The sequence below is a fragment of the Cheilinus undulatus genome, linkage group 2 (assembly GCF_018320785.1).
Source record: "Cheilinus undulatus linkage group 2, ASM1832078v1, whole genome shotgun sequence".
Classification (NCBI taxonomy): Eukaryota; Metazoa; Chordata; class Actinopteri; order Labriformes; family Labridae; genus Cheilinus; species Cheilinus undulatus.
In genome coordinates, this window is record NC_054866.1 from 41,484,768 (window position 1) to 41,498,911 (window position 14,144).

General features: G+C 43.1%; 1 protein-coding gene across 1 annotated transcript in view; it reads left to right on the forward strand.

Moving 5' to 3' along the window:
* Positions 1 to 3,836: 3,836 nt before the first annotated feature.
* The window catches only part of frem2b (FRAS1 related extracellular matrix 2b), a 90,280-nt gene continuing 79,972 nt past the window's right edge, over positions 3,837 to 14,144 (forward strand). Inside the window, exons 1-2 of the mRNA XM_041797031.1 lie at positions 3,837 to 8,977; positions 12,031 to 12,120. Of these exons, the coding sequence (XP_041652965.1) occupies positions 3,967 to 8,977; positions 12,031 to 12,120 (5,101 nt within the window). The 5' untranslated portion in view covers positions 3,837 to 3,966. The remainder of the gene's footprint in view (positions 8,978 to 12,030; positions 12,121 to 14,144) is intronic.

Below are 14,144 nucleotides of genomic sequence, written 5' to 3' on the forward strand. Positions count from 1 at the left end.
GTCTCCACTCTTCTTGGAAGGCTTTCCACAAGATTTTTTAGTGTTTCTGTGGGAATTTGTGCCCATTCATTCTGTACAGCATTTATGAGGTCAGGCACTGAATTCGTACAAGAAGGCCTGACTTGCAATCTCTGTTCCAATTCATCTCAAAGGTGCACAAGGGGGTTGAGGTCTGTGCTGGACCAGTCAAGTTCTTCCACACTGAACTCATCCATGTCTTTACAATCCTTGCTTTGTTTACTAGGGTACAGTCATGGTGGAATAGAAAAGGGCATTCCCCAAACTGCTGCTACAAAGTTGGAAGCATAGCAATGTCTAAAATGCCTATGTATGCTGAAGCATTCAGAATGACCACTGGAGCTAAGGGGCCACTGCTTCACAGTCTAGTGTCATTCCGTCTTACACCACACCATCTGACGCTTGGCATTAGACTTGGTGACATGAGGTTTGCATGCAGCTGCTTGGCCATGGGAACCCATTTCATGAAGCTCCCACCACACAGTTTTTGTGCTTAAATTAATGCCAGTCGAAGTTCAGAACCCTTCAGCTATAGAAAACCAGCAGAACGTTGGCAACTTTTAAGCACCATGGACCTTAGTGCCGTTGACCCCGCTCTGTGATTTTATGTGGTCTTTCACTTTGTGGCTGAGTTGCTGTTGTTCCTAAATGCTTCCACTTTCTAATAATATCACTTACACTCACTCACTGACTGTGGAATATCCAGCAGGGATGAAATTTCACAAATGTTCTTATTGCAAAGGAATCATCCACCACAGTACCATGCTTTAAGTCATTGAGCTCTTCAGAACAACCCATTCTGTATCACACGTTTGCAAATGGAGACTACGTTCCTAGATGCTTGATTTTATACACCTGTGGCAACAGGTCTGATTGAAACACCTGAATTCATAATTGAATACTTGTCCATGTAGTTTATATCAGTGTTGTGAGTTTGAGGTTATGATGTTCTTCACAGAGGTTATGCACTAGTACTTTGGGGTATTTAAGTATTCATATTTTAACTGTGTCTACATCCTGTTGTCCTGGCTTTATTACCTGATAAAAGATGCTTCTTAATATTTTTTCATTCACTGCTTTTAACTAAACGGAAAAGGCCTCATAGTTGTCTTTGCCTGTGGCGTCCATATTACTGAAACCACCTCTGGATGCATTTACTAAAATATGTTTTCATTGTTTTTTATGCAGTCTTTATCTTTAGCCTGCTGGTAGAGGTATATTTAGCTCTCACCAAAGCCCCCACAAAGCTAAACAAACTGAGTTTCTGGGTGTTAGCAGCCACAATATAACTGAGCTTCTGAACAAACAGCTTTGAACAATTGTTCCAGTCAGCAGAGAGAAAACTTTAGAAAAGAACTGCCAAAGATATTCTATTGTTATTCGAATAAAATGTATGAAAATCAAGGAGTACTCTGCATTTAAGGTAACCTTCCTCTCATCGTGTACAGCAAATCATCTACACACCTGTGTAGACACTTCTATCTGCTGGGAAGGATTGGTCACTTACAATAAATTTGATATAAATGTGATCTGACAGAACATCATCAAACTTCCCTTGCCTCAAAAATAAGCCTGAAGGTTTGGGTCTGATCCAATTCCCCCTCTGCCGTGGCTGCTGTCAGAGGGTTCTATTCATCTTCTTTTTCATTTTCTCTTGTAACTAGGAGCTGTCAAGGCCTGCGGGGTTTGCCTTGCAGTTTGCTTGGTTATATTTATAATTGGACCCTGTCAACAGTGTCCAGTGCAACTCAACCGCACGCTTTGTTATGGCAGCTACTGTGTACAGATTTCAACACGTGCCAGCTGAGACACAGTTTGTATACCATAAATGCACAGCTAGGAAGGTGCAGACACAATGGCTGCAACAGCATCTTTGTGGATGGAATGAAAATCATCTCAAAGGGATCAGAGGGGACTGAGCACAGTTGAAGTCAAACTCTTTCAGGCAATGTAAAGCCCTTGGGATGCACTGACAGGGGAGCAAAGGTATGTGTGTACATCTTATATATACAAAGACAGTGAAGTAAATCAAACATACAGAGCCATGCCAGTAGCTCGGTACAATAAATGCAACACTTGTGTTAGAGAAATCGAATGTTTTCCCTACTTTGTGTGAAAACAGGGCAAACCCCATATAGGAGCAAAAATGCATGTCTCGAAATCCCGTCCAATTCTCAGACTCCCCTATAGACATGCATCCTCCCAACCTTTTCTGAAAAATAAGTAGTTATAATCTGGATCTGCAGCAATGCCCACTGTGCTTGCTTTTAATATAAATGATTCATTCTGTCCTGTCCTGCTGTGCTCCACAATGTCTTTGTGGGTGTCCTCTAAATCAACACTGCTTCTCCAGATGAGCAGCGCAGAGAGAGAGATCATGACCAGGCTTGTCAGGAGTCAGAGGAGAATGCTCTGCTGGGGGAAGTGCCTGACACATGGAGGTCCTGAGTGATGAGGGAGCAGCATAGCAGGAAGGAGGACATTGTCACAGGTGAATGCAATAAGGAGAACTTTTGACTCATGCTGTGAAAGTGGACTGAGGGCTATTATGTGGGGTTCAGTCTGTCGAAAGGAGCAGCTGTATTATGGCCACATTGATTGGCTGCACTGTGTGACAGTCATATTCCTGCAGTGTTCCCTCTCTGTGGCTGTTGTGCATGACTGCATACACATTATATCTCCTTATGTTTGCATATGCAGCTAGTTCGTCTAATTTTCATGTAAAATTAGACAAACTGGGAACACAGGTGGTCTAGTGGTTTAAGGCACACCTCATGTATGCAGCAGGTTTGAATCCGGTCCCGCATGTCTCTCTCCAGCTCTCCCATCCCTGTTTCCGATTCTAGCCGCTGTCCTCCACGTTCAGTAAAAGCTTGGAAGGTCCAAAAAATACACATGGGTGCCCTTAAGCTTCATCATCTTGGACATCCTCTGCCTTCACAAAATCTTTTGTGCCATTCAAACACATGTGCACATGACATACAGTGTTCCCCATACACCTCAGTTAATGTATAAAAAAAAAAAGATTCAGCTGCTGTTTTGTTCAGTTTCACCAATATTTTCAAGTTTATGCGTTGCTCAACTTTTAAGCTAATCATATTCTGGCGCCTTAACAAAAGCACGTGCACTTCTATCGGTAGCTAGTAGTGAATTAAAGACGTCACTTATGGAAACTTACTGCAGCTGTGCGTGGCCCAACCTTTAACACTGACTGAGTCTCGTGGTTTTATCCTCAAAGGCTCAGTCTCATTCTTTGATAGCCATACTTCGTACATGTTGTATGAGGGCAGTGTGTGCTGGCTGTCATGAAGTGTGTGTGCAGCATCCTCTCTCCTCAGCAGCTCAAACCAGGAGAGGGAGACAAAGCTTTTCCCCCAGTCAGAGTGAAGACACTTTCTACTTCTTATCCTTTCACCTTGTGGTCAAATGCTCTGCAATGAGTGGATTTTAAAGATTTAAAACAAATGTGGAGTAATTCTAAATGTCTCAAAAATATGTTTAGCGTTTTACATGTAATCTTTATCACCCAATTATTTTTCCTATTACAATGCTGCGTATTCATGTATCCTTTAACACTAACATGATATTGTTTTACCATTTTCTTCACCTTTTCTAACCTGAAGAGGTGTAGCCCCACGCGGCACCGTTTTGTCCTCGCAAAGTGACACAGGCAACGTCCATTTACAACCTGACATACGAATTCCAGCGGAGACATGAACCAATGGGCTGAGAGGAGGGCGTAACTCTCCTTACTCCAGCATAGCAGGAGTATGAAGTTTAGGTTATCAGTGTGCAGCTGCTGCGAGAGAATGGTGCACCTCAGTGTCCAAAGGTGCGTTCAATTATCCAACTCTGATGTTATATTTTTGCAACTTTAACCGTCATACGTAGTTCATAGGGGTGTATGCGCAAAGTTCAGCGTGTCTTCTCCGTGGTTCAACACTACAAATGGCTTGGATTATCCCCCCGCTGCTGCAAAGGACTGGCGCTGTTTTTTTCTTGCTCGCTGTGATTCTGACAGGTGATGCAGTTGCGCAGGTTTTTGACAGCTATGGATTATCTTACGCACTGAGGTCCGAGCTTTCAGAGGACACGATATTGGTTGCCAATAACGGGATCCGCGTGCCTTTCGGGAGATCAGTTTTCATTGATCCCATCAACGATTTGGTTATTCAAGTTCAGCCTGGCGATAGATGCAGCATAACAGTACTGGACAATGACCCCTTGTCCCAAAGACCCGGACACCTGTCCCCGAAAAAGTTTCCATGTGAATTTGGCCCCAACGACGTGAAGTATTCCCACTTTGGCTCCAGGAGTCCTCCGAGGGACAGAGTGAGATTACAGCTGAGGTATGACACTCAAACGGATACAATTATCATCCCCTTTATGATGGAGGTAGAAGTAATTTTCACACAGCTGGAAGTCCTCACCAAAAACATGCCACTCTCTGTAGATAAACTCCTCGGCATCAGCAACCCCATCGACAGGAGGATTTTAGAGTTCACCTATGATAGAGGTGCACAGCAGTGCAAAATAGCCTCTCTGTCCAGCAGCAGCGTGCTGCCCAGGTATGGGAAACTTGTGGATCAGGACAGCCTGGGAACAATGGTGGACTGTGATGAATTTATTAAAATGAATATTCGCTATCAGCACACTTTTGCTTTGAAGTCACCCAACAGAGATTACATTCCCATGCTTGTGGAGTTAAATGATAAGGAAGGCAATTTGCTCAAGCAGGAATTTTTCCAAATTTTGGTGAGGATTAAAGGTGGAGAGGAGAACACTGCTCCAAAGCCCAGCTTTGTTGCCATGATGATGATGGAAGTGGACCAGTTTGTAATGACAGCCATAACCATGGATATGCTGGCAGCAGAGGATGTTGAGTCTAATCCTGATGAATTAATTTTCAACATCACATCCACGCTGTCCTTTGAGGAGGGCTATATAGTGAGCACGGATGATAGGAATTTACCAATAACCACTTTTTACCAAGGAGACCTCAAAGACTTGAAAATCGCCTACAAGCCCCCTGCTGTGGATTCAGACACTGAGCGGATTTTCCAGATTGAATTTGAGGTGGTGGACACAGAGGGGGCGGTGTCAGACCCTTTTGCTTTCATGATTGTGGTTAAGCCCATGAACACATTAGCCCCTGTAGTCACTAGAAATACAGGCCAGTTACTGTACGAGGGCCAGTCCAGGCCTCTGTCCAGCTCGCAGAACCTGGAAATCAGCGATGAGGACAATTTAGACAAAGTGAGAATCACTGTTATTGATGGGCTGAGGCATGGAGACTTGACTGTTCTGGGCTCAAGGAGGAAATTTTTCACCCCGGCTGACCTGGACTCTGGAGTTGTAATCTATCAACATGACGGCAGTGACACTTACAGTGATAATATTATTTTCAGAATGACAGATGGCACCAATGAGGTGGAGTTTTTGTTTCCCATTACAGTCGTGCCAACAGATGACGAGCCCCCCATAATCAACGCTAACACTGGTTTGGTTTTATTCAAAAACCAAATGATGCCAATCTCTTCTCTCATGCTCAGTGCAGCAGACATCGACTCAGAGGATTCCTCTATCAAGTTCACAATAGAACCTCCCTTTTCTAAAATAGGGCAGGTGTTGCTGCGTCAGTCAGAGGCCCCAGAGGACCCGTCAACCTGGAAGTTCAATACAGAGGATGAGCTCTATGAGAAAGTAGTGACTGAGTGGCTGCAGCAGGATATCATAGACGGTAAACTCTTTTACAAGCACATTGGACCCCACAGCACCGGCACAGTCATGGATCACTTTGTGTTTAGAGTGCAAGATGACAACGACCCCCCAAACCAATCAGGTGAGAGCTCGTTCATAATCAAAATCCTCCCTGTCGATGACCTCCCACCTGAACTGTACCCTGGCACAACTCTGCAAATGACCGTGCACGAGTATCAGCTTACTTCCTTTCGCAGGAAATTCCTTCGTTACACTGATCTGGACTCGGAGGATCGGGATCTGAAGTACACAATCATTCAGCCACCGACGGATACAGATGAGAACAGCCCGATTGTACTGGGAGCTTTGGTTTTAACTGAAAGGCCAGACACTGAAGTCCACACTTTTACCCAGGCACAAATAAACCACCATAAAATAGCTTACAAACCGCCTGATCTTGAACTGGGAATCACCTCTCGTGTTTTGCAGTTCAGGTACACTGTTGAGGATCTTTCTGGAAATACAGAAGAAGGAGTTTTCACTATATTTTTACAGCCTGTAGACAACAAGCCACCTCAAATAACAAACTCTGGATTTACTGTGCTTGAGCGCGGCACACATATCATAACAAGTGCTGAGCTGGACACTTCAGACACAGACACTGACAGCAAACAGATATCCTTCACTGTTACTCAGCCTCCACTGCACGGCCAGATCCAGTATGTATTCACCGACATGACGAAAGGAGACACATTCAGCCTGGAGGATATTGGAAATGGAAGAATTTCATACATCCATAATGGAGATGAATCAACTGCTGATTCGATTCAAATTGATGTCAGCGATGGGGTCCATGTTGTCCCGATTACCATAAAGATTAGTGTGAAGCCGATTGATGATGAGATTCCAACTATTAGTCTCCCAGCTGGTACAATTGGCTCCTATATAGATGTGCTGGAAAATGGAGCAACAGAAATAACAAGTAATGTGATTCAGGGAAGAGATGAGGACACTGATGACCTCCGTTTGACTTTTATTGTGGAGGACCCTCCCTCACTAGGTGAAATCCTGGTGAAAGGTGTCCCTTCTGGCACTTTCACTCAGGCAGACATCATAAACGGCTTTGTAGTCTATGCTCATACCAGTGGGGAAATAGGCTTGACCACAAAGGAGGACTTTTTCAATCTCACACTGACAGACATGTCTGATGAGTGGACGGTTGGAGGGAATAAGATCACAGGCGTCAGAGTACATGTAACTATTCTACCTCTGGACAGCCAGGCTCCAGAGGTCTTTGTGGGGCCGCAGTTCACTGTTGTTGAGGGAGAGAAGAATGTCATTCAAATACTTCATATAAGCACTGATGATGTTGACACACCCAGTGATGACCTCCTTTGTACAATCATTGTCCAGCCCACTTCAGGGTATGTGGAAAATATTTCCCCTGCTCCAGGCTCAGAGAAATCCAGGTCTGGTACAGCTATCAGTGCTTTCACCATCAAGGACATCAGACAGAATCACATTTACTATGTTCAAAGCATTCACAAAGGAGTGGAGCCGGTAGAGGACAGGTTTACATTCAGATGCTCTGATGGCATCAATTTCTCTGAAAGGCACTTTTTCCCTATCTCCATAATTCCCGCTAATGATGAAAAGCCTGAGATTTACATGAGAGAGTTTGTAGTTATGGAGGGCATGAACATAGTCATTGACACTCCCATTCTGAACGGTGCTGATGCAGATCTGCCTTCTGATCAGCTCACGTTCATTATCACCAAACCCCCAAGGCATGGATTCATTCTCAACCAGCTCACTACTGGCACTGTGCCGGTCACTAACTTCACCTTGGATCAGATCAGGGAGGCCTCCAGCATTGTGTATGAGCATGATGACTCTGAGACCACAGAGGACAGCTTTGATATTGTTCTCACAGATGGAAAGTTCAGTGTAGAGAAAACAGTGATAGTCATGATTATCCCTGTGGACGACGAGACCCCGAGGATGGCTATTAATGATGGCCTTGAAATTGAGATAGGTGATGTTAAAGTTATAAGCAGCAATGTTTTAAAAGCTACTGACCTGGACTCTGAGGATTCAATGCTTACTTATATTATCCGCTACGGACCAGGTCAGGGGTTTTTACAGAGGACAGCGCCATCTGGGGCATTACAGAACATCACAGTTGGAATGAACTTTACCCAGAGTGAAGTAGACCAGGGTTTGATAATCTACATTCATAACGGGCAAGAAGGGATCCGCGACCTCATCAAATTTGATGTAACAGACGGCATCAACCCTTTGATCGACAGATATTTCTATGTCACTGTCGGGGGCATTGACATGGTTTTCCCTGACGTGATCAGTAAAGGCGTATCCCTCAGAGAAGGCGGCAGAGTGACTCTTACAACAGACTTGCTCAGCACAAGCGACCTCAACAGCCCAGATGAACACTTAGTTTTCACAATCACTCGAGCTCCCATGAGAGGACACCTGGAGTGCACAGACACCCCAGGGATGCCCATCTCCTCCTTCACACAGCTCCAGCTGGCTGGAAACAAAATCTACTACATCCACACTGCAGACGACGAGGTGAAAATGGATAGCTTTGAGTTTGAAGTGACTGACGGCTACAACCCTGTGTTTCGAACTTTCCGCATTTCCATCACTGACGTCGACAATAAAAAGCCCGTAGTGACAATCCATGGCCTTGTGGTGACTGAGGGAGAGAACAAACTCATCACGCCGTTTGAGCTAACAGTAGAAGACAGAGACACTGTTGACCGCCTCTTGAAGTTCACAGTCACTCAAATCCCAGTTCATGGTCGCCTGCTCTTTAACAACACCCTGCCTGTCACCTCTTTCACAAAGCAGGACCTGAATGAGAACATGATCAGCTACAAGCACGATGGCACAGAGAGTGCAGAGGACAGCTTCTCCTTCACTGTTACTGATGGCACTCACACAGACTTCTTCATCTTCCCTGACACTGTGTTTGAGACTCGAAGGCCTCAAGTGATGAAGATCACTATCATCCCAGTTGACAATGGGGTACCGCAAATTGTAGTCAACAGAGGGGCCCCAACTTTGAGGCTTCTTGAGACCGGCCACCTGGGGTTTGTGATAACCAGTAAGACTCTTAAAGCAGAGGACAGAGACAGCATTCAGGATATTGTGACCTTTAGGATCACCGTTGCCCCAGAACACGGCTACCTGATCAGCCTGGGCAGAGGAAATGCCACAATCACAACCTTCACACAAGGTAAGAGATCAGCATTTCAAACAACTTTGTAATCCTTTTACATGCTGATAGATTTGTAAAGCACTACAGAAACTCATTGAAGTCTGTTTTTAATCCTCTCGAGCCCAATCTCAAACTAATTAAAGATTTACTCACGCTGCTGAATGCATCCCCCTCTCTCATGTGTTTAAAAAATGCTGAGTTCAAATGCAAAGGTTTTTGTTTTGACTCAAGAGACGGCATATTTACAGAGATGAAATACGCCAGTGCCTCTGGCTGACCACCTCTCACTAGAGAACATTTTTCAAACTGTGCTCAATGTTTTCACTTAGTGAGAGAGCTGGTGGTGGTTTGTGCATTACTAAAGACATATTTTGAAAACTCGAGGGAATAACATAAATGATGATCGATCTTGCAAACATTCCAAATAGCTGTGTGGCTTTGACTGACCACTGGCTTTGCTAACATGAGTGTATCAAGCAGTACAAAGAGGTGTCCTGGTAAATGCCAAATATTAGCCTAGGAGAGCCACTGCACAGAGCATTTCCTTGTATTCACTGCTTAAATTTACTGAGTCAGTGTGAGATGCTTTCCCCTAGAGGCCTGTTCAATATTTCAATAGTTCTCACTAGAGTCAACAGACTGTAAATGAATACACTATCTCCTGGGCATTTAAAATTGTGGCCATGAATTTTGATGTATTGGTATATTCATAGGGGAAATGTTTTGACATCACATATTGAAGAAAGCAAGGGCGGTAAACTTTGAAATCTTTCCGGGCCAAAGACAGTCCTGTCTGGTGCATACTTTTAGGATGGTAAACAGTATACAAATATGATAGCGCCCCTTTTTCAGGAGTCTAATAGATATGCAGTCTTCTGTAGACAGCAGTTTCTCTCTACAGCATCTACAACATTGTGTAGTTAGGCTTTTATCCAATATTCTCACCCCGCCTTTTAAAGTAAGACTTAAAACCTGTTATTGAAATGTATAGTCTATCAGAAACAAGTGGATTACATTTACCCACCTGGTGTTAAAAGTGATAATAGATCAATCAATAGATGATTTATAAAGAGGGCTGTACTCTTTGTGATTTTATCTATAAAGACCCATTATTAATCCACAACAAGCTCTGCAGTAAGCAACATCTAAAAGAGCCACAATAGCAAGGTAAACCTTCCTTATAACAGGTAGAAACCTCGAGCTGAACCAGACATGAATAAACCATACCAATAGCCATCAATCCATCTTAAACTTTGCTGCTGGATATGACTATAATGCCAGTGATAGTGACAACGTTAGGTGAAGTATTTAGAGATGCACCAATGCCAAGTCTTACTCAGTGATACCAAGTACATACAGTCATGTGCATGTGTTTTAGGCATGTGGGGTGCTAAGGATTCATCATATGGTCCAATAGTCACAACCTGGGGCTGGAGGAAGGGGCAGCTAAAGTGAAGCTCTGCATGTGTGTTGCTCGGAAGCAAAGGTCAAGCTCGATGGTATCTCTATTGACCGGGCCTTTTCACCCCTGGTAGTACACCTGGAGACAGCCCTTGGGGAATCCACAGCACAGCTAGGGACTCGTGACAACCACACCTTTTTTCCTCAAAGCTCCCCCCTCTTATATCTAGGACCCCCCAGAGGGTCCTAGACCCAATGTTGGGAACCAATGCCTAAGGCCGTGCATACCACTCCACCCTAAAGGTGTGGACTTTGTTACTTTTTTCTATGCCCCGGGTAATATGCAATATGCAACATCCAGAGCCAGACCATGATTGTGTCACCCTCCTTCCTGCCCTCAGGCTGCTTACTTGCAACATCTTTGCCTTACTTCAGCCTAAATGTTTGGCCTGAACATGCCTAAAAAATCTGCACAGTACTGTATATAAGTACTTAATTCCTACAGTTCTTAACATCATTTAGAAATACTGTTTTATTTTATCAGATATTTCTTACTAGGGCTGAACGGTTTGGAAAATAAATCTAATTGTGATTTTTGCCCCCAGTATTGCAATCGCGATTTAATATTCAATTATTTTTTAATTACCTCATCTTATGCATTAGTCAACAAACAAGCAAATAAATTATCCTGTATTTTAATGAACACAATGTTTGGTAGATTAAACAATAAGAAAAGCAGGATTTTTTGCAAATTATTCTAGAAATATTAACTCTCGATTGTTTGCATGGTTTATAGAACATCATGCAAATACATTCTCTTCCTCAAAAGATGTATTAAACTGGTATTTTGAAACACATTTCAGTCAAAAGAAATATTCCATCTTCTGTGATTTGAACATTGCAGGAGGACATATTGTGATTTAATCTAAATTTTGATTGATTTCCCAACCCTATTTGTCACTCCTCCTCTTGACATTCTAGCAGTGCAGTGTTTGCAGTGTGCTCTACTTTTGGCATCCTCATTTTGATTATCACCTAACAAGACATGACTTTAACTTTGCCTACCTACTCAAATAATGAGAGGCAAGCATCATGCTATGATGATATTGAGTGCAGTATCTATTTTATGAATACAAGTACTTAGGCTTGGTATTAGCACCCATACCCAATACTGGTATCAATATCTGTGCATCCCTGTAAGATTGAGCAGTAATTGCAATGTTTGATAGTAGAATGAACACTCTAATATTAGCATTTGCAGCTGTAATAATGAAATAGAGAGGCTTGATGTTGGTTATTATAACAGTTAATGCAGAGCTGCTCTTAGATTCACTTTAACATCCTCTAACAATGATAATAGATGTAATGTTGAGGTAGTTGTAAGCCTACAGCATCAGGCTGTCAATGCCTCATTGTTAATGGTCTGTGTGCAGGAACAACTATATAGACAGATCATTCTAGAACTAGCACTAGTAGCAATTATGGCAATGAATAGAGAAATAATTCACAGCAGTTCAAGTTGAGCCTTCTTAAATTCACCCCAACTGTTGCTGGCACATAAACATTCACGGGTAGTTACATGTAGTAATAATGCATACAGAGATAAAGAGAGAGAGAGATGTGATCTCCTGGTGTATGATATGACATTTACAAAGTGTTTCTTTTCTCAGCTGAAATCGATGACATGAACATATGCTATGTTCTGAGGGATGGTGACAATGCTACAAGTGACATCTTCTCCTTCTCCATTGAGGACAGTGGTGAGTAATCTATTCTTAATATTACACTATATGTTGAGCAGACCATTAAAAAGCATCCTCTTTGCCTTAATTTGCTATTTTCAAAGCTCAGCCTTACCAATAATTTGTGCAAGGGCCTCTTCATTTAGAAAGTAATAGTTGTTTTAGTGAGTCAGTAATTAGTAGAGCAATTTGTCCAGACCCTCCTTGCACTGTAGATACGTAATCAGGCACAGCTCAGGCGCTGGGTTGAGGCTATCACGTCGGTGTTGCCGATTAGCAGAGGCAGTGTGCCTGACAGTGTGTCCTTTTTGCTCCCCTTCAGCCGTGATGAGTGAGCACAAAGGACTTCTCTAATAGGGGCCCTCTTTTCCCACAAGCACCTCAGAGGGCCCCCATACACAGTTTCTCATCTCTCGTCTCAGGACTATTTCTGGCATCAGCTGAATAATAGGTTAACATCAATAACAACAGGTGGATGGGGGGCTAATGACCAATGACATATGCAGGGGACAACTGCTTATCACAAGTATTGAATAAAAGTGTGCTACCTGAGCTGCTGCCAAGTGCAAAGTCCATGCAGAGCTCTTTTTTTCACTCACCGAGGTTCAGCTGGTCCATTCATTATTGTGTCAATTGGGTTATTTGTCATGGATCTCTTTGTGCTGCCCACTGTCACTTTTTCCACTGGCTTGATGCTGGATGACATACTTGGTAGAGGAAGTCTCACAGTACTTTTTGATTCAGTCTCACAGCAGGATGTGTCTTATTTCATCCTCACTCATATTAAGTTCCTCAAACGAAAGAAACAGTTCGATTAAAATGGTCAGACACTTCATATATCTTGGGAAACTATGCTTTATAGTGGCACATAAAAGACTTGACAAATTGATGAAAAGTTTTGTTGGATGACCCATCCATAAGGACTCGACACCTACTGCACTGCAGCTTGTGAGGCAGTCAGTGAACATTTTTTAATAAGATTTAAGCTGTGCTGGTGGCTGCCCTAAATCCCCAGACAGAGCCTCCGGCTCTTTGAGCAGTAGAGCTGGGGAGGAGCTGATGGTGTACACTGGCACACAGCTGCACTCTGTCATGTTCAGCAGCGGAAAACACTCTCCTCCTCGCTTTAAGTTCATTGGGAAATTTACCAACTGCACTTGGCATTTTTTTAGGGTGAAAAGTTACTTTAAATGTTGCAGCTGCATGCTGGGATAACTGGAGTTTTGGCTAACAGCTGTGATGAACTGATTGTTCAACTACAACTGTATGTAATTATGGAGTTGGCCACATTAACAGGATTTGAACTTGAGGATTGCTTATTATTCTACTTTGGTTCTGGTTAAATGTTTTGTCAGTGATTGTCCAAACTAGTAGAAAAATGTTTGCTGGATCTGATATATTTTGTCAATGCTGCCTTTGTCTTGTGTTTGGCTGATGGATTCATTGACTTACCATTTCAGCGTCAGATGCAGCCACTGACAAGACCTGTTTTCACTTTGATTCTGCATGAAAATGAGTCTGCTGTGCTGGGATTAGTGCCAAACACAAATGATTATTACAGGATTTCTACAGGCCTCTTTGTCAGTCAAACAACAAAGTGACTTTCAACTTCCACTTAACACAGGGAGGGGCGCTGATTTACCCCTGGCATGTTTTACTGTAATGGGACAGTGAGTAGAAGGTGCAAAGCCATACATTATGCTAAATCCAGATGCTTATGGCACTTAAGCATCTGACCACAAGGTTGTTTTGGCTGTTGAGGCTTAGAGTTTCTCTGACAGATAGATTGTCTTGGTACAGAGCTCAGTCTTGGCTTGCTAGGAGTTCTTCCTGGTAGCAGTGCAGCTCCATGTGTCATTTAAACTTTAAATGTAGTGTCCAGGGTTTTGACATACAGTGTATGCAGAAAGTATTCAGACCCCTTTCACTTTTCACATTATGTTGCAGCCTGATGCTACAGTCAGAAAAAAGTATTTTTATTCTCTTTAATCTACACTCAGTCCCCCCATCATGACAAAGTGGAAACTGAATTTTTAAAAAAT